This window comes from Drosophila navojoa, chromosome 5 (assembly GCF_054131105.1).
Source record: "Drosophila navojoa isolate 15081-1374.11 chromosome 5, UAZ_NAV_1.0, whole genome shotgun sequence".
NCBI lineage: Eukaryota > Metazoa > Arthropoda > Insecta > Diptera > Drosophilidae > Drosophila > Drosophila navojoa.
Window position 1 is genome coordinate 15,386,464 of NC_142893.1, and position 21,820 is coordinate 15,408,283.

Sequence of the window (21,820 nt, forward strand, 5' to 3'; positions counted from 1 at the left end):
ACTACACTAGAATTTATCGTAATCGAAACGCAGCGTTTCGTTGTAACTTGTTTATTTATATTTTTTTATATTTTTGTGTTTACTAAAAATATGACTAACATTTATATAATCGAATTTATTTGCACTTAATCCAAGTTTGAATTTATCCTTTAGCACTAAGTCTTTCCTATGCTGATTATGAATTTCAATTGCAATTGTTGCTCTTACTACTTAGTATACCTAGAAAAAATACATACATTTACAATCGTTTCGTGTTACCTTCTGTCTGTGCACATGGAGGGTTCTTATTGGTTGGTGTTCCCAGCAAAGAGTCAAATGAAATACATTCTTGTCTTATGTAATTTGTGTTCGCATTTTGCATTTTAATTCAGACAATGTTGTTTTGTGTTTTAATATTTGCTACAATTCATTACTTCAATATTTGCCATTTATTAAACTAAATTTAAAGAAGTACGCTCTATGTGTATACTCAAATCTACGATTAGATTTCTGATATATACGCGATTGTGTGTATATGTAAATATGTACATAATTATTAGGCAACCACTTAAGCTTAGTTTCTTTTCATTTTGTGTTTCTTTTTTTATAAAAAAAAAATGTATTTATAATCATTTTTTTACGCAATTTTCCACTTGTCACATGAGTGTACTAAAAACCAAAAACTGTACATCAATCGTAACCATTTTTGATCAACTCGATTTCATTCTTCATTGTCATTCATTCGTAATCATTATCATTAGCATTAGCATTAGCATTATCATTATCATTATCATCAACATCAACAGCATGGTACAAAACAATGGTAACCAAACCAAGCTACATATTTATGTCTAAAAACTCGATACATAGTTTTATTTATATTATAATAATAGAAAAAGCAAAGAATAATAGCACATAAAATCAACCAATTTCTTAATACAAATGTTCTCTTTACAGGCGAAGCTGTTGATGTGTGCCTATTTGGTTTTTAGATCTTTTAGTACTTAAGCTAGTTTGGTTTTCAATAACGCATGTTTTCCCTTTTGAGCTAGACTAAAACAATTGTTATAATATTTAGTACACAATTAGCTTCACTGCTGCTCCAGATCCTCAATACATTGACTTTCATGAAGCGTACATGCGATTAATGTCGTGCTGATATTTGTCCTGGATGTCCTTGCGCTTCAGCTTAAAAGCAGCCGTCACTAAACCCATATCCGGCGACCAAACTTCCTTGCACAGCGTTATGGCAGCGGGCACCTCGTACTTCTGCAATTTGCCTGCAGGAAAAAAAAAAGGAATTTAAAGTTCGTTAAAATGACGCAGAAAAATCAAACATCATTTTGATATTACATTTCCGCGCATGCTCGCTGATTTCCTTGAGTATGGCCTTCTCCATGATTGGCGATGAGCACAACTCCTCGAACGTTTTGTTTTTTAGTCCATTCCGTTCGGCCAACTCTTCCAGATGTTTCTGATTCGGCACGACCAGCGCGACGGTAAATTGTTTTGTTGGATCGCCATAGACACAGATGTTCTCGATAATGCCGCAAGTCTTCAGCTCTGACTCAACTTTGCCCAGGGAGACATATTCACCAGCCTGAAGCTTAACCAAATCCTTCTTACGATCTGCAGGCAAGTAGAGGAGCAAAGTTAGCAACGATCTCAATTGTGAATCACATCTAAGGACCACTCACCAATAATCTTAAGTACGCCATCTGAGTGCACTTCGCCAATGTCGCCGGTTTTGAACCAACGCCGTCCATCCTCCTCGAAAAAGTCCTCATTGGTCTTGGCAGGCAGTTTATAGTAACCTTGCGACACACAATCGCCACCAATCACAACTTCGCCCTGTGGATAGGGTTTGTTGGTAACACGGTAATTGCCCTCCTCCCAGTTGACCAACCGAATGTCGCACACAGTCAGCGGTCCACCAGTGCGGCCATAGGTCATGTCCCGGGCTGCAAGCATTTAAATAGAACTTTAATACAACCTTCAGTATTATATAGACCATTTCACTTACCATCCATCACTGTGGCCCCCGACGTGGTCTCTGTCAGTCCGTAGCCCTGTATTAGATCAACGCACAGGCACGTCTTGATCTGCTCGTGCGTGTCGGCCGAAAGCGGCGCACCGCCGGACATAATAATGCGCACCTTGCCGCCCATCAGCTTGGCCACCTTCTCAAAGACCAGCCTAACGAAGCAAAGGAGTGTAAATGTTATAAAATTGATTATAAATCCATGCTCCATGCATACTTGTCAATTAGCGGCGTCCGATATCCGCGCTGTACCCATTTGACTTTGTACTGGTAGAGGAATTTGAAGAGCGCCTTCCTGAATGGTGAGCCCGAGTTGACCTTGTCGTTGATGCCCTTGGAGATGCGATCGAGTATCAGCGGCACTGACGTCATGCATGTGGGCTTCAACACCGAGGCGTCACCCTTGCAGCCCCGCTTAATCTTGCTGCTTGTGTCGATAAGCGTCAGCGGCGTCGAATAGCCAATGGAGATGCCCGTCATCAGGCAAACACTCTCGGCCACCAGCTCGAATACGTGCGCCAGCGGCAAAAAGCCAATCAACACGTCTTCCGGATAAATCGTAACCATGTCGCAGAAGCCCTTCATGGTGGCAATGCAATTCTTATGCGACAGCAGGACACCCTTTGGCGTGCCCGTCGAGCCGGAAGTGTACATAATGATGGCAGTGTCCTCGGCCTTTGGCGGCACATTCTCTGTAAGGGAAACAATAGATTAATTGTTGAATTGACTCATTGATTTATTGACTCATTGACTCATCATTCAGACTCACCAAATTTGCTATCGTTGCCAATTTTGACGACTTGAGCGAACGGCAGTATTTTTACGCCTTCCTTGAAGCCAGTTGTTTCGGTTTTATGCAGCTGATCCTCCATATAGATGATGGTGTTCACCTTGGGGCACTTGTCCAGCAGGGTCTTGAACTTTGGCAACAGATCGTGCGAGGTGATGACAGTTGTAACTTCAGTTTCACTTATGCCTAGCATTGAAATTGAATAAAATGAATAAACGAATCGAGTGCCGTTACTTTTCATCGACTTACAGTGGGCCACACCGTCATCGCCCAGCGTTGCATAGACGGTAACAATGGACATGGCCTGCTTGAAGCAACCATGGGCCGCTATCAGCCACTCGGCGCGCGTCTCGGCAAAGATGACAATGTTTTCCCGTGGCGCCTGGCCCAGTTCGCGTAGTCCACGTCCGAAGCTCGCCGCCATGCGCTCCGCCTCGATGAAGTTTTTCCACTTGTAGTCGCCCATGTTGTACTTCTTGAAGACGCGTCCGTTGGGCTGCATTTCGTCCTCTTCGCTGAGTATCTGACGCGTGCCCAGACAGCGTTTGGTCGAGTGCGTCTTGGCCACATAGTTGAAGACCTTCTCGAGCGTATCGATGTTCTCCTGCAGCATCTTCACATGGACCTCGCGCGGCGGCTCCGTGGTGCGGTACGTCAGCTCGGTTTCATCGCTCTTGATAATCTTTGCCTGCAACGGACGAACAGAGATGTGTAAGAAACAATGTAAAAAGTTTTGTTTACTTTCAAAAAGTTTTCTTCAAGAACAATGGCAATGGGAATACCAGGCGTGTGTATGACAAAAAAGGGTCTGGATTTGATTGGATTGGATTGGGTATTGTGTATTGAGGTAACCAATTACAACAGAACTGAAAACCATTTGAGTTGCAAGTGAAATTAGTATGGATACCAATATAACTTATGTACAACAACCCATAAACTGAACGTGTGTGTGTGTGTGTGTGTGTGTGTGTGTGTGCATTGGTGGACATGGGAGCTCGAACCGTTGATTAACAAAGACACCAAAAATTTTGTATATCAATTAGAAGAAAAGTAAAACCCATTTATCTAAGTTAAAACACATATGAATATTGAAACCTCAATGTCATCCGCGGCGTATTTGGAGGGCTCATCGAGCAACGATTTCTTGTTTATGAGCGTGGCCTGCGAGTAGTCGGAAGGAGGGTTAAAAATACCAATTAGCTAGATGGCATAACAACAGTGCAATTTTTAATTACGTATAGCCTCGATTGCATTTCGAAAGGCCTCTATTCAGTTTATAGTCTGCATCCAATTTCTTTCATTTAGCCTTATCGGCGTTCAAAAGGTCGATAACTGTTAACGCGTGTTAGTCGTACGAAGCTATCAGGGGGAGGTGACTGTATCCCTAGTTCACATGAAAACTCGCATGCTATGAATCACATATAGTATAATATAATATAATATGTTACATATTTTTAGGAATTTTGTTCTCATGCGCCATGAATTAATTAATGACATGACTAAGTAATGATTCTTAAAGGCTTTAGAGAACTTATATAGCAGATTGTATAGCAAAGCCATGTACATACATGAAAGATTATAAAGCAACTCAACTAAAGCCTATCTAAACATTATCAAGAGCAGTTACCTCAATCTGACAAACATTATCAACATAACAACAGTCAAAAAGTCGTAAGGAAATCGCATTCGAGCAGTTAAACTACATCCAAAGTCTAATCAAACATTGATAAGTTATTCTTGAATATAATATATTAGCTATTGCAAATGCTGATTAGTAGAATAAATGCTGGAATTCTTTTATAATATACTTCAAATATACTAAAAGTTGAAAGCCGTAAAGCTTCAACAACTCAAATTGTATTTTAATATTAAAGTATAGATCTGAGAAACATATCAAAATACATTGAGCAAATATTATTATTGTGACTAAACGCTTCCTTACTTCTAAGCTAACAAAATAAACTAAATAAATAAAAATAAACAATAAAAAATAAAAATTAATGAATAAAAAATAAAAATAAATAATAAAAAAATGAAAATAAAATTAGAAAAATAAAATAAAATAAATTTAAAAAATAAAATACAATAAATTAAAAAAATAATAAAATAAAATAAATAAAATAAAACAAAATAAAATAAAATATAAAAGAAACAATAAAAAAATAAAAACCTAAAAACATTACCTCAACCTTTCGATTGCCTTAAAAAATAAGTAATATTTTTTTGTATTTTTTTTTAATATTAAACAAAAAAATTTAAAATACTTTTTAATATTTTTAAAATACTTTTTAATATTTTTAAAATACTTTTTAATATTTTAAAAATACTTTTTAATATTTTTAAAATACCTGTTTATTATTTTAAATAAAAAAAATTAAACACCTTTTATTATTTTTAAAATATATAAATATATATTTTATATATAAATATATAATATATACCTAAACTAATCGACTCACTATAGCCCTACTAATATTACTAAAAACTAAAACTAATTAAATATATATACTACATATTAGCTATATATTGACAAATTCTACAATTAGTTAAACCAATTTGGGTCTGAAGCTAAAGCAAAGCAATATGAAAAGCCAAAGCTAAAATGAGTTTTGCATGACGAACAAGCTAATTGAAACACCGAGAGAGGCTGTGCAATTTGTTAAATAATAGAGCTAAAAGACTTCTACACATACATACATATACGCAATACTTAAAACTAATTGGTAGAGTTAAGCATGCGATGGAGAAACTTAAAGCTGAAACAAATAGTAATAAAAAATAAAAAATAAACTTGAGCTGGTTTTGTTGCCCCTTTCGACTGTCAGCTTTGAACTGGATTAGAGTCCAAGTATTCGTATTCGTATTCACATTCACACTCATATTCACACTCGACTTACCTTGACACGCCGCGAGTCCTGTCGACGTTTCCATGGCGCCTGCATTACCAAATAGACCGGCAGCGTTATTATATCATAGACGAACGCCAGCGCCTTGATGGCGCCCAGTGCGCTCTGCACCCAGAAGCTATCCATTCTGGGGGAACAACAAAGCAAGAACAGAACCAAGCAGAAATTAGTTATATATATATTTGAAAATATACAAAAATATATATATTTATTTACATATATATGTATGTGCGTATGTTACGAAATCTAGCTAGAGTAAATCACTTGGCTAGTTCTACTGCCGTCGCCAGTTGAACGCTAACTGATTCCAGTTGGCAAATCTTTCCGGCCTCAATACTGAAAAAAAAAGGGTTGCCAATCGCTCACTCAATTGTTGCTGTTGCTGTTGCTGCTACTTAAGCGATAAGACGCTGATAAGAGCCAAAGTTCTCGTTAACAAAGTTGGCGTGAGCGTAGCACTGCCCTTAGCATTGCAGAGCATTGGCAGAGGGCTTAAGTAGAGGTGGCATCGGAGCGTAGCTCCTACTTCTTTTTGCCTCTCTTGAGTCTATTATTAAAGTATCACTATATAAAAGATTTATTAAAGCGATACGGCTAAGTCTAATCTCACTCTAACTTTTCTATGTGAGCGCCTCTCTCTTAGTCTGCATCTAACACATTTAATCTCTTATCAATATACATACTAGTATAGCTAGCCTAAGATCAATGTTTTTAACTCCACTCGCTTCTCTCTCTCTCTCTTGCTTCTCTCTATGTTAATAATTCTCTCTCTGACTATCTCTATAGCTTTTTCTATCTACCTCAATCGCTCTATCTCTATCACTCGCTCTACCTCTATCACTCTCTCAAGCTCCAACACTCTCCCAGTCTCTATTGCTCCCTCTAACTCCGCCTCTACCCACTCTCTCTCTGTTCGTCTCTTTAATATCTTATCAAATACAAATACGGATTTCTTCAATCTATTCTCTCATTCACACTTAAAATTTCCTTCACCTAAAATCACTTGCACAATTGTCAGACGTTTCTTGCCCTAGTAAAGGTTTATATTTAGTTTCTTTAGGTCTGCGATAAATATTCGCTCGTAATCATTTATCAGTCCAATTTTAGATTAGGGCCCATTAAAAGCCTTTCAAGCTAAAGTGATTTATGATTAAGTTTTGTTACCCTAATTATTACTCTTAAATTTCAGATTAAATTAATTTGTAGCAGCCACAGATTGCATCGTATTTCGACTATTTTTTATTGTTCTATTTACAGCTATTCTTAGGTTGGCCTAATCAAATTAAGCTATAAATAGAACCAACATGAATCAGCCAAAAGGTAGAAAACTCTAATTTATCAGGGTAATTTACGGCTGGGCTGTTAGCGTAGGTCTAGAAGGAATTTCGCATGTTGTTGTTGCGTGGAAAAACTATTTTAGATATCACATGAGCAATACGAATTTAATTTGAACACCTTTTAACAATCCCTAATTTGGCAATCTAAAGCCTAAGAGAACTTAATTTTGGAGCTCTGCGTAAAGTCTCTGGCTTCTCAATCTTTTTCGATATTTAATATCGTATAAACTATTAAAATTCTTAGAGAAATGATTTCATCTTTAATTAAGTTAAGATTCGCATACAAAATGAATTAAATTTAAATAGTAGAATCTCGTCAAAAGCAATATGATATAATTGAATAATAATGTAGTAATTATATAATATTTATTATAAATTATTATTGAATGAAATAATTGAATATTGCGATTGATTATATTCATTATAATATAATATATATGATAATTAAATATAATATATATGATAATTATATTCATAAATATACCTTATTATACTTTTGACATTCATATTCAAATGATTCTTTTTTTATTAATATATAATTTTTTATTAAGCTTTTTTTTTTTTTTGGTTTATTCCATTATATGAATGGAAATCAGCGTAAAATGGTTTTATATTTAAATTTTGTTTTTAATTAATTCTATATATAAATATTTTTATAGCTCAACAAATTTAGAAAATTTGCACATAGATTATATTCCTAAGAGAACAAAATTCTATATATATATATATTTATTTAATTACCAATTCTTCTAACAGCTGAAGTCTCAACAGCCTCAAGGTTATTTATATATATATATATATATATATATATATATATATATTTTTTTTTTTTTTTTTTTTTTAAGTTTAAGCCACTATCTTTAGTGCACCTGTAGGCAATCAGCGGCCCATATATATATAGTATATATAGTGTAGATAGGTGTATTCGTATGTGTGTGTGTGAAAATAACATGCTAATCAGCAGCTGCATGTGAACTCAATTATCAGCCTTTGCACTGAGCTTCTAGTACCTTATCAATACGGTAAGCCAATAATTTAAGTTTACAGTCTCAAGTAGCGTGATTTTGTTTTTTTTTTAATATTAATACCTAAACTATTATTAATATACAGGTATAATTGATAGAAATCAAGTTAAAGATATCAGCAATATAGATATATAGCCAAGATATCAGATATCAGATAGTATTTCCTCTAAATGGAGAATAATCGAATGCTCGCTAGTTTATTGTACGCGCAATCAGTGTATTTATATTCAGAAACCTGTTGATAACGTGCGTTCCACTTGATAAGCTAAACATAGCGACGTCACGTCCCTGAACTTGAGCGTTTGACGCGACTCGATTACGGCATTGCAAGGCAGAAGATGAGAAAGAAGAAGAAGAGGCGCATCTTCATACATTTGTCGTATGACAACAGATCAGAGTTACGCATGGATTCATATAAGTAATTATAGCTGCTCTCTGTCGCTCATTTCCTGTGCCATTGCGTGAGCATCAATCAATTAAGGAATTGCATAATAATCATTTCCAGTTCCAGTTCATTTGGGTCGAGTATATCAATTATCATTTATATTCAATTATCATCTAGAGCACCTTAGATAGTAGACAATTGAATCGAAATTAGATGAAATCTGAATGCGATTCTAGGCGATAGATAGCTCGGTGATAATTGGTTAAATCTTCCAATTGTGAACAAAACTTGGAGTATTAATTAGGGATTAATGATATTAACTCTCCAAACTGATTTTCCTGTAAAAAGTTTCTCTGACTGTTTAAAGTTTCTCAAGAATAACTTATATATCTTTTTAGTCTTTTCTTCAAACTTTTATCAAGCTTTACATTCATTTGGTGAATAAGACTGAGCGATTACCAAATAGTGAAAATATCTCATTCTCATTTTATTAACTATTCAATTTTTCTTATAATTTATATTTTTTATTATATTTATAATGAGAGTTTTATGATCCCATATTTATCTCTTTCAAGTTGAAATTTCCTAAATGCATAGTATAATTATTTCTAGTTATTTAGGGAAAAGGTGATCTGTGCTAAAGAACTGGAATCATTTTAATAGATTTCTGCAAATGATATTGATGGTATTAATATTGTTAGGATAATTTATCTAAAAATGTATACGATCTGAACCCCACTGCCTATGACATATTTAAAAATTATTAATAAAAAAAAAGCATTTTCTATTACGATAGAATATATTTTGAGTACCCTTTAATAGTTAAAATATTCTTCTCTTTAAAAAAAACTCTCCAGTTCTATTTTTATATATTTCTCTATTATTCTTTTCTATATTTATATAATATTTATAAAAAAAAATATATATATAAAGTATTTTCTATTATAACCTTAAATAAATTTAAGTACCCTTCAATATTTAAAATATTCTCCCCTTTTAAGAACCACTCCAGTTCTATAAACTAAAATTAAAATAAGCACTAGGAAACAGTTAACTTAAATATATAACCTATCCCACATACATTTATCGACATTTCTTTACAACTCCTGCCCAAAGCACACATAACATAAATACTGATAGATAGTTAGATATTGTTTGAATGAAACGGTACTTACTGCGCATCATCTTCGATGAACATGTTGCCAAGCTTTACTATGGCAAGCCAAGCGGTTGAGAAACGGAGCGATACAGAGAGGTACGCACACACACGCACACCGACACCGACACCCACACCCACACCAACTCACACACACACACACTCGCACTCACACACACACAGGCAGACTAACTAAAACGCAGTTAGCGATGAGCGGGTCGGGTGAGAATATTTTTGATGTCAGTTTCTCAATTGAATATGTCCTTGTGCGGCCAATCCAAGCGGTACAGTTGCGTTCTTGATGGCAATGCTCGGGATGCGGTGATGCGTATGCGGATGCTCTACGTAGTTAGCTATAAGGAACAAACAAAGAGTTTGGGGACAAACAAATGCAACATTTAGTCGATGATCTCACAGTTCGGCAGTTGTAATCGACGGAATAGCATTTACCTACAAATGAGAGAGAGAGGGAGAAAGAGAGAGAGAGAAGAGATGTAATGATTTATGCAATGAATCAGTTGGGACAATGAGTAGGCAACATATAATCTATATCTGATAGATATATGGATAAATATAAATAAATATAACAAATTGTAGATTGTAAAACATATGTTTAGATACAAAAAAGAAATCCTTCACCAAGCGAGAAACACATCTTAATATTTAAATAATTCCATTCAGTAATAAAACATTTGAGAATTTATGCCAAAGATAAACAACGAGAAAAATTTGTATTATTTTGTTTCTTTTTTGGCGTTCATTAAACAAAAATTTGAATATGATTCAAACAGTGAAACGATTTTGGCTTGTAGAGACTTGGTCTCTAGCCAAAATGTGATAAAAGGCGCAAAGAAAGAAGCAAAGAATGACAGAAAGACTAGAGTACAAACAGAGAAACAGATACAGATACAGATACATGTATATAGCAAAAGATACATATACAAATATGCTCATTTAAATAAACGTAAAATGCGTGAGTGTATGAGTTTATACATACATATGTATATACATGTATTTATATATAGATATAGACAGCAAAGAAATTAAATTTAGACAATCGAAATACGCATTGCGTAAGAGACGAGCGAGAGAAAGAGAAGACAAATCATTTGATGCGTGTAAAATTCCCCGTTTTCTTTTTTTTTGATAGTTTGTCTAGCCGAAATATTGGCATAGGTCAAGCCCGATGCCCCGGGTTCGCTTTTTTTTTACAGAAAACACGCCAGCCGCTTTTATTTATGCTCAGACTATAAGACTAGGACAACAAAGCACACGCTATTGGCCTTTGGTCAATGGGTCTACAGGTAGTGGCCATTGTATAATTTGGTAATAAATTGATACGACTGCCCCAAATAAACAGCAAATAAACCAAGCACAGCCCAAAATAGTTCCTTGGTCGAGCAAAGTTCAGAGTTGTTGAAATGATATAATTAGAACACAAACATTAATTAATGGGGACAGTTTGGCAGTCAGATTTAAGAGCATTTTTCTGAACAATTTGTATCATCAATGAGCTATGACATCCAAGTGCCTAAAGTGCCTTTGGCAATCCAAATGCTCTACTTAAAATGAAAGAACAAGCAAGTAAATTATCTAAAAGCAGTATATACAAGTATGTATATACTTATATACATATATACATATCTCATAAATTGATTGGAATGTCAGACTTAGCACTTCTCGCAATTTTTCATATTCGACCGAGCCGCTGTGTACAAAAGCGATCGTTGAACTCTGTTGCGCACATCAAAGAAAGACACAAACAAACAAACAAAACAAAAACAAAAACAAAAACAAAGACAATAATAATAACCATAACAAGAGAAACATTTTTGAAAACGTGTTCTGTTTATAAAATCAAAAGTATTTCAGATATAACAGAATATTTACGTGAAGCCCAAAGTTGTACTTAAATATTTTACCATTGGGTTTCACAGTAAAAGCATAAATATTTAAAATTTATTAAGTAAACAAAAAATAATATTGGGAAAAATTAAAAAAAAAAATTAATATAAAGAATAAAATATGAAAATGAATTATTTTATGGTTTATATTATCTAAAAAAAAAAAAAAAAAAAATATATATATAGATAAATATATATATATATAGATATATATATATATATAGATATATATATATAGATATATATATATATATATATATATATAAATTTATTAATAATATTATATATATATAATATTAATAACATATATAATATTAATAAATATAAATTTATTTATGATTAATACCTTTAAAATCTGTTATATATGTTGTAATTCATAATTAATTAAAATAACAAAATATATAAAATTATAATACTCAATTAAAATAACACCTATTGAATTATCTGATTTTCAATTATTTCATACAAAGTTTCATATTTATCTTTGAAAACTAACATTAAGCAAATGTTAACAAAATTACAAAATAAGTAAAAATTAATGAATATGCAAATGATAAATTAATTGGCTAAATATTTGCACTGGCTAAATTGCAAATTAATCCGTGCCACAAGCCTAAACACAATAATCAATTGCAGTCAATTGCAATAATCAGATTGTTGATGTTAATGCATGAAAATTGTATTCAAACGGAAAGAGAGAGTGAATGAGTGAGTGAGAGAGAGAGAGGTAGAAGGGAAACAGCTTGTTCCATAGATAATTTTATAAACACTCACAATTGTAGCTGAGTGCGAGCTGTGAACTTTGAACGGTACTTATGAACGACAACGACGACGACGACGACGACGACGACGATCGTGACCCTGATCAAAGTTAAATTTGCAAACAGACAGCAACCGAGTGGAACCATAAGAACCAAAGGTTTCAGCTACACGTTTACATAGTGCCAAAGGGGCATATGGGTGCCACAAAATATATAAAAGTTATACAAGTCTGCTCCGATCGTACTGTAGAGCAGATCATATAAGACTAGATCTCTCAGTTTTATAAAGAGATGCAGAAAAGATCATAGGATATATCAAAATTTACTAAAACCTAAGCAAGAATAAAATTAAAAATACCTTTAGCAGGCTTACTACACCCTAGATAATCTCTTATTACTTATATGCCTCTTTAAAGATCGAAGTATAAGGCCAAGTTGACTGGGGACTAAGCTGAAGTAAAAAGGAAAAATATTTGATCTCTCACAGTTTCAGCGCTACGATCCAAAAAAAAATCTGTGTTATTGTCGACCTGCTATACGAATTGTTCTATATACTATATAGCCTCATGCAAAAAAAAAATTTCAAGTTTTGTTGAACTGCGAACAAGTATTATGCAGTCAATTGTCCCGGATTGCTAAATTCTCGCTTGCTTTTTTTTTTTTAGACGACGGCCACCACGATCATCTCGCTAAACAGCAATGCAAACACACACGCACACGCACACACACATGTATAAACACTAATCTGGATTAAGACAATCAGGAAATGAGACACACGTATCACTTGATTAGCGTCAAACATGTTATTAGAGTACCAGAACAACAACAACAACAACAACAACAACAACAACTAGCTTGAAACCGGACCCCTTATCCAAAATTATGAAACAAGTGAATAAACGTAGCTAAAACTGATTTACTCAATTCGATCTAGTTAAAAATGTTGTTCAGGCTTTCACTTCAAGTTCTCACATCATAATCATCATCATCATCAGCTCGAATGTCAATTGTCATTATGCTAATAAAAGCATTTAATTGTCATTTAACTCTAGTTAATATTCATACATTAGCTTATCACGTTCTCTACGTTCTCTATCAACTGCCACAAATATAAGTTCTCTTCTCGCTTTTCATTACAAAGTTCAGGTTTCAATTCACATGCAATTGCTTGAGTGAAACTTTTCAATTGCTTTGATTCAAAAACAATTGCAATTATACACAGTGCATATGCAACAGTTATAAATATAATATATGTATATGTATGTACGTATTCCCATCGATGCATATATAGTGCCTTTGCAGGTTATGTGAATTCTTAGCTCATGATATCATATTAAATTTCATATTCCATATTCCATATATCATATGACTATATGCTTTATAGTTAGTCTGTCTGTCCACCCATTTGTCTACTTTTTTTTATTATTTCTATCTCTATCTCTATTTCTATTATATTCCATTATATTCTATTTGAAGTACCTCGACATAAATCAAAGGTTTTTATTTATTATTTCAAATGAACTCGACATAAATTTTAAGTCGATTCTATTTTTAAAGTAAACTTTAAGATGTGAGATTCTAGAGATAGAGTAGAAATAAATGATTTGGTAATACTATACAATATAATATATTTTATTTGAAGCTATGAAAAGTTCGAATAAAATAAACTAGTTTCAAATTAAAAATGTGGAAAATATCAGACTATATTTTCCAGAGAAGAAGAGAGTAGAGCAATGTTTCACTCTCAAAAATGTGGAAAATATCAGACTATATTTTCCACATTTCTGAGAGTGAGACATTGCTCTACATTTACTACTCTTGTGGATATTTCTTATACAGCGATAGGAAAATATCTTTTATACATATTTATAAACTTTGTTTTTTTTTTTTTTTAAATTACTTTTAAGTCAAACTAATATAATATATATAATATGGAACATGTGAAATTAGCCAATTTCATTTTTATGTATTGTATTTTAGTAAATGCGCGTTTTCCACTTTTCAGTTTTCAGCACACTGCTACAACAACAACAACAACAAATAGTACAGTTTTAAAAAAAAATACAATTTGTGGAAATCATTGAGCCAAAAGGCGGGCTAAACGTCACGCTCGACTAACTGGAAATGAAACTGAGAGAAAAACAACAACATTGACAACAACGACTAAATCAACTAAAAACAACAACAACAACGACAACTGGATGAACAACCTCGAACTTGAAAGTGCATTTGTGCATATTGACGGCGTTTTCATTTCAATTTCACTGACAACGGCAAAAATAAAACAAAAACAAAAAACGAAATATATAGCATTAGTGACAGAGAGAGGGTCGGAAAGTTCTTTAAATGGCAATCGGGCAAGGTAATTGGCATGACAGCGCAAAGTCCAATTGAGGTGCAAAGTCCCAGTTAGAGGTAATCGAGTAATTGTAATAGTAGAACATAAATATTTAGATCCACGATTATGTGAACTATTCGAAGCCATATGAAGTTGCCATTGGAAACGGCCGATGAATGAATATGAATGAACTAGGCAAAAGAAATGACGTCGATTGACTGCTGAGCTGCTGATAGTCGAGTGAAATGCAATCCCTTGGGGTTTACTCATTTCGCTTGCAGCTAATTAGTGAGTGCGCTTAAATACAGTCCAGTTAGGCTCATGGGTAATAGGTAAATGCAAACATTGATTTGTTTACTAATTAAATATATAATAGTCACACCGATTTGGTTTTTTTAAAACCTGCTTAAATATATTTTTTGTTTCAATTACCTTTTTTAACTGTTTAAAAGCCGCTAAAATAAAGCAATGTTTTTTTTTTTCAATTTTTTTAAATAGTACATATTTATTTTTTAGTTTACCAACATTAAAATCGAAAATTTACTCATTACGAAATGTGTGACATTGAAAACTTAATTAATTTTCATTTACACCTTGTTCAGGCAACAGACTAATTGGCTCGCGTTGCTCCACAGTCACTTGAACTTTGAGCATTCGAATTCAAATTGGCGCATAACGGTATGTGCGTTAATCATCAGCATGTATCGATGACACGCAAGCTGCCTTGACATTGACGTGTGCAAGGCGGGAGAGGGCGCCTGTCAATGCGTCCCCTCAAGTATACACAAACAAACAAACAAACACCCGCGCGCACACACACACACACACTGGATACATGCATGCATATGCATGTATAAGCAGTTGCATTGCAAATTATAAGAGCGCATGGCGTTATTTTCGACTGACCTATGATCAACATGCATACTTGTCGATTGAGCGTGTGAGCGAGTGAGAGAGAGCGAGCACTAATTCTTCTGCCATTGTCTCTATATCTCCTTTATCTCACGCTCTCACTCGGGCGCACACACATTTCTCATTTACTTAAATGGGGTAACAAAATCATCGTATGACTGTGTCAAAGTCCAAAATAAAAATAATTTTTAGTTTTTTTTTTTATTTTTATTTTGTTGGCGCTTTTGTGTGTGCTTTGCAGCTTGTTGAGCGCGCATAAAATGAGAAAAATGCTCGGTAAGAAGATTGAAATGAAACAAACAACAACACATATTCGCACGGCGCTCTGGATAATTCATAAAATAAAAGAAAGAAGCAGAGACAGAGAAAGAGTAACAAAGCATGCAAAACAAACAAGCCGAAGACTGTGTGGGAGATCATTAAATGTATTTGATTACAGGCAACTGCAGTCAAGTGACCATAAAAACTAAAGAGCGAGAGTAGCGGAACGAAAGAGAGCAGTGAGAGCGGCAAAGCAGCAAATGCGCCGCCAACACACTCACTCGCTCTCACACTCACGCACACTAGCATAAACAGATAAGTTGCCAGACAAACGGATTTTCGCTCTTTTGCACTCGCTCATTTCGCCTGCGCCCACAAGGCAACTGCTCCCGATCTTGTGTAAGTGTGTGAGCGAGAAAGTAATTACTTACACTTAAGTGACGTTGACGTCGTGTCCACTCTCTGCTCGCACACATGCAAACATGCAGTCGACTGACCTAGACAAGCATGCGTGTAGTTATCTTTAGAGTGACCATCACTGCAGCTTTCCCAGCACAGCACGTGCAATGTAAAGTGAAAATTTTCCACAAGATAATCACTCTTTGACCATGATCATGATCATTACTGACGACTGAGCACACGTCGCAAAAGGCCGGTTTAATGATATTTCAAGCACAGAAAGAAACAAAATAAAACGGGCAATTCAATGCTCTTCGCCGTTGATAAAAACCGGTTAGAAAATCTCTTCGCATAAATTTCAACTTCGTGACTAAAGCAAACATTGTTTGCAACGAGTGTAGGTGTGCAGATGTATGTGTGTGAGTGTGTATGTGTGTGTATTTTATTCTTCCTATTGAAGCAAACGTGTTTAGTGCCGCATGCCAAACTTAGAACGCCACCCACAAAGGGAGAGGAAGAGATGGAGAGCAAGAAAGAGATAAACTTATATATTTATTTGTTTATGTGTATGTACATATGTAAACAGTAATCATAATTATCGCAATTACTACGTATGCACATATATTCCACACATGAATGTAAATGAGACCTAAAATAGATTACATCTACAGCTTCAAGGAAATCATCAGGGTCAAATTTAAGAGAAAAATATACTTCCCATGCCAAATCTGTCTGCTTGAGTGTTATAATCACTCGAATTGCTTTTCTTCAAATATTAAACGTCTTTAATACCCAATGATTATTGTCTAATAAATAAATATATATATTAAAATTACATTTTCATTTAGTTTAGTCATTAAACAGAGGATCTCGAATATGCATGCGAAATATAAATTGATAATAATTTGGAAAAACAATTTTCATACCCATCAACAAGTTCAGCATTTGCATATCATATCCATCTCATGATAACACTTTTGCCTATCTACACCTATAAAACTAAATGTAATTGCAACACTTTTCTACTTAAGTCAAATATATAATCATAAACATGGTCACCCCGAGAACAATAACCCGAACAAAGTCGAATAAACAAGCGCGAGGTGGGCTTTAGAATTGTTTTTGGTTTTTACAATCAACGTAAGATTATCAAATATAATTATATGATAAGTGTGGCTCGTCATAAAGCTTTGAATGGGCGCAAAGCACTATGGACACATGTACATGGTTGATATATGTACATATATCTGCTCTTGATGATGATGCAACTATATAGATATTAAGGCATTGATCATTAAAAAGTTCTGACAGCTGCAGTAAAGCCATATTGATAGATGGTAAAACAGATGTAATATGTACGTAGTATGCTAAAGTTGAATTGACATCTTAAACGAATATAAGATATTAATTAAACTTTAGGATGTAAACTATAAAGTTCCAATCATTTTTCCCAAAAATAAACTCACTCTTATATTATACAGATATTATCTAAATTACTTTATAAATAATTTTTAAAACGTTAAATAGCTTTACGTAATGGCTTTATCTCTATATATATTATATATGTAGACCTTTGCAATAAAGATCAACATTCCATCAAAGGGCAAAGGTATAAATCGGGCAGTACATACATATACATATATACATAAGAGAAATATAAAACCCAAGAATCGCGTGACTTTCTGGCATGGTCTCAGCTGCAACAGCGGAAAAGGAAAAGCGCCAGACATATTCACAACTGGGTGCAGGAAAATCGGTGGAGGGTTGCTGGTGCTGGTGCTGGTGCTGGTGTGGCAACATGCCGTGGCACGTTTTTTCTTTTCTGTAGTCTTCTTTGGCCTTTGGATATACCAGCTGAAAATCGTATGAGTTTCAGGGGAAATGTTGCGCAGCAACAAAGCACATCAAAAGTGCGGCGAAGAGAACAGCGAACAGGGCGAACAGGGCGAAACGGGGCGAATAGGGCGAATAACATACAAATAAATTGCATCGCGCGTGTGACGTCGGCGTCAACTGTACAAGAGCGCGGTGTGAAGGCGAAGAGAGCGCATACGCTCGCTGACGTTACCAAAGGCGCGGGGCCAAAAGGTCAAAGAGCACATTGTTTACAACGTTGAGTACTCCTCCTTGGCCCCTATGGACAGGCGGCTGCTACTGCTGCTGCGCTGTTGCTGTTGCTGCTATTAGCAATTGGGTTTGGCCATGAATGAAAGCTGCGGCCGGCATAAAATATATGTATATACACACAGGCATGCCTAAGCTATGTATGTATGCGTGTGTGTGTGTAAGCAAAAGGCATGCATATGTTACATGTATGCATGTGCGTGTGTGTAAGTAAATACATTTGTATTACTTTATTGAAAAGGAACTATAAAATATATTGAAAGATGCGGGCAGATAGAGATATTTAATATATAAATGAATAAAAATAAATCAAATGAAAAGAAAATATGAAACAAATGCAACTTTTTCTCTTGTAAATCACAAATAAACTGTATTTATAAAACTTTCATATTTTAATGTTTTTTATTTGTACTTTATTTATTTATTTATATTTTTAAATTTTTTCTTTTTGGGTTTCTCATTCTGTCGCAAAAACTTCATTTACAACTCACATTTATAGCTAACCGACAAACGGTAAAAATTGAAAATCGCAATTAATAAACGTGACTGTTGCTCAGCTGCCGCGTTTGATAAGAGACTGGAAAGGGCATTTGCTTCCGGGCCATAACATAAAGCCGCACCCGAGAAATCAGTTCGCCGTCGCTAGTTTGCATCAACAATTTCACTGGCCATCAGCGGTCGGCTCAGCTGGGCAGCCAGTGCCTTTGCCTGCTGCTGTTGATGACAACAACATAAACAGATGACACATCGCAATACACACAAACACACACACACTCAAACACACACACACTCAAACACACACACACGAACAGATGACCCCCAAGCAGACTCCCGCCTCGTGACCCTCAAAGTCCAGAAACAGCAGAGAGCTCGCATGATTTTCAGTTGGTATATTATAAAGCAAGCAGACACAGACGAGTGGGTGTAAAAGCAGAGCGACTGAGTCAGCCGAGCGCCAGAACGAGAGAGAATGACGACCCTGGAAGAGAGCGTGCGCGTATTTTTACAAGAAAGCACTTGATGCACGTGCTAAGAGGGGAAGTAGCCCAACAGCCAAAAGAGCCAGAAAGAGAGAGAGAGAGAGAGAGAGACCAAATTGTGAAATGATGAAGCACATTAATAAAACTGAATATTATTATATATTATATAAAACATTGTTAAATATATAATCAGATAATCAACAAAATTGCATCTACTAAAAAAAAAAGAAAAACAATAAACCTTTAGCACAACAAATCAATAAGCAAATAAACAAATGGTTTGTTTAATTTATTCTGGTTGCCATTGACAACATTGCATAATGCAAATATTGCGTGGCGCTCACTGCATTTGCTCTCCTGCAAATTGAAAACTAGGTCAACGCGAGCACTGTTTATACCACGATAACAAATTGTACAAAATTTCAACTTATAAAGCAAGCGAGAGGTATAAGTAGAAGTTGAAGAAACGTAGTATAAGACCAACTGCATTTGTATTTTTGACACGGACCATTGGATCAGGTGGCGTGATATTTGAGCCGCCACGCCGGCAAAGGGAAAACAAACGGGTGTAAGTGAGAGAGAGAGAGAGAGAGTAGAACAAATGCACGCCTATCTCTGTGCATTTGTATTAGTGTATGTACATATATGTACATATGTGCTTGTGACCTGCGTCAGCTGAGCGATAGACATGCAAGAGGTTCTAACTACACAATCTACTAATTATATACATAAAGAGTATAATTTATAAGAGTATCTATCATTTAAATTTACATATGTATATATTACCTGCTGTATTTGTTAAATATTGTTGCAATTTCCAGTGCATTTGTCGTTGTATTTGAAATGCCGTTATTTGTATTCACATACGATTTCATGACCGAGAGCGAGAGAGAGAGAGGCAGCGAGAGAGAGCGTAGAGCGCGCACATGTAATAAACACCAATAATAAATTTAATATTAAACATGATATATTAGTAAACAATTTAAAGACAAATGCAACATTTTATCTACAAACAAAACACACACAGATTTAACCACACTGTCAAGCATTATTCCATCACAATTATGTAGATTGGCTGAACGTTCATTGGGCTGACTGTTCTTTGAAATGAAACTTTCACCAAATTACACACTTATGCACATTTTTTCTTTGTAGCTGCGCTTTTGCCAATTTGATGGCATGTTCACACACACACAAATCATACACACACAGGCAGACACATAAGCAATCAACTCGTTCGCAACCGGACGAAAGGCGAACAACAATTTCTTACTTACACAAAGCTTTAAAGTTAACGACGTTGTGCTTTCAATTGCGTTTTAAATATTTAGTATGCGTCTTAATTTCGCGCCCGCATTTACATTCATAGGTATATGTTGGTATGTATGTACGTAAATGATCACTCAAACTTCTTATGGTTTGTATGTATGCGTATGAAGATATTTATACATATATATATGTATGTTTGCTATAGCCACAACGCGTTCAGTACAACGTTCTCAAAACACGTTGAGTTTGCTTCTGATACGTGTATAAAATGTCGCCGTCGCTTTTGCTTTTGCCACGATTATTTTCACCGTCTGATTCGGACCACTCACTCACGCACACAGGCGAAACTGTTTGCAGTTACTCTCTCACTTTTGCGGTTCAATTGCTTTATTTTTGCTTGCTTCTGCAGCGCATGCAGTTGCACTTGATTTGTTCCGTGGTTGAATATGTTAATAATATTATGTACTATCATCAATATTCGATTTAAGAGATGCAGCGGTTTTTACTGTTACTCACACGCGGCGCGCTTCCAATTGTTTTTTTTTTTAATATCTTTTTCTTGTTGATGTTGATATCGTATTAAAATATCGATAGATCGTGTACATATATTTTTTAAATTATTATGCTATCGATAGGTTAATTGTAATTAAGCCGCAGCATTTAATGCTCACAATACATGGCTTTACCAAAATAAACAAACACTAAAAATTTACAAGAAACCAATTCTTAAAAAAATTAAGTTAAAACTCAAATAATATAAAGTAGTATAATATCGATACTTCGCCACCATAAAATTCTATACGATATTTCCATAGTTATGTTATTGCTTTTGTATTTTCTTTGGACTTACCTTCGTCATTATTGACTTTGCAATGACAGAGTGCATATCACGTGTTTTTGGCGTTGCCAGGCAGTTACAAAATAGCTTAACCAGCTTTTTGACTTAACGAATCATCAAAGCCTACCACCATCAGCGTGGCCACCTATAGTAGAGACACGAACCCCTTATTCTGAGCAACCGCAACTTGACCAGCTCTAAAGTAGGCCGCTATTTATGTTTAACACCAAAAGAACGCGCGGTTTACCGTTGAAAATGGAAGACCGAATTTTGATTTTACGAAAATAAATAAATTATACATTTGTTTCATGGATAGAGTTGTGAAAGTAAAAGAATTTTAACAACACTTTGAACTATACGTCCAGTTAAGGCGGAAAATTAAAAACGGTCTTAATAATACTAAACCAGAGGTCAG

The 21,820-nt window shown here is 34.8% G+C and overlaps 1 protein-coding gene across 2 annotated transcripts; it reads right to left on the reverse strand.

Moving 5' to 3' along the window:
* Positions 1–60: 60 nt before the first annotated feature.
* On the reverse strand, positions 61–21,120 carry Acsl (Acyl-CoA synthetase long-chain). 2 transcript variants are annotated; one of them, XM_089260836.1, is made up of 11 exons: positions 20,576–21,120; positions 9,639–9,972; positions 5,708–5,843; positions 3,906–3,971; positions 3,060–3,498; positions 2,790–2,996; positions 2,238–2,712; positions 2,003–2,175; positions 1,677–1,940; positions 1,333–1,608; positions 61–1,259 (listed from the first exon to the last, which is right to left on the reverse strand). In XM_089260836.1, exons 2-11 carry the CDS (start codon positions 9,659–9,661, stop codon positions 1,105–1,107), a joined length of 2,214 nt encoding a protein of 737 aa, XP_089116962.1. In that variant the 5' UTR covers positions 9,662–9,972; positions 20,576–21,120; the 3' UTR covers positions 61–1,104. The 2 variants fall into 2 exon arrangements, with proteins under 2 accessions (XP_089116962.1, XP_089116963.1); XM_089260837.1 differs by lacking the exons at positions 3,906–3,971; positions 20,576–21,120 and having other exon boundaries at positions 9,639–10,026.
* Positions 21,121–21,820: the final 700 nt, after the last annotated feature.

What these genes read in the sequence shown, in the direction of transcription:
- Acsl (XM_089260836.1), bottom strand. Translation starts at nt 9,661, where the DNA reads ATGTTCATCGAAGATGATGCGCA. An exon ending in ACGCCGCGGATGACATTGAG is followed by an intron (nt 3,499 to 3,905) that starts GTTTCAATATTC and finishes CGTCCGTTGCAG; the next exon opens with GCAAAGATTATCAAGAGCGA. An exon ending in CGATGACGGTGTGGCCCACT is followed by an intron (nt 2,997 to 3,059) that starts GTAAGTCGATGA and finishes TTTCAATGCTAG; the next exon opens with GCATAAGTGAAACTGAAGTT.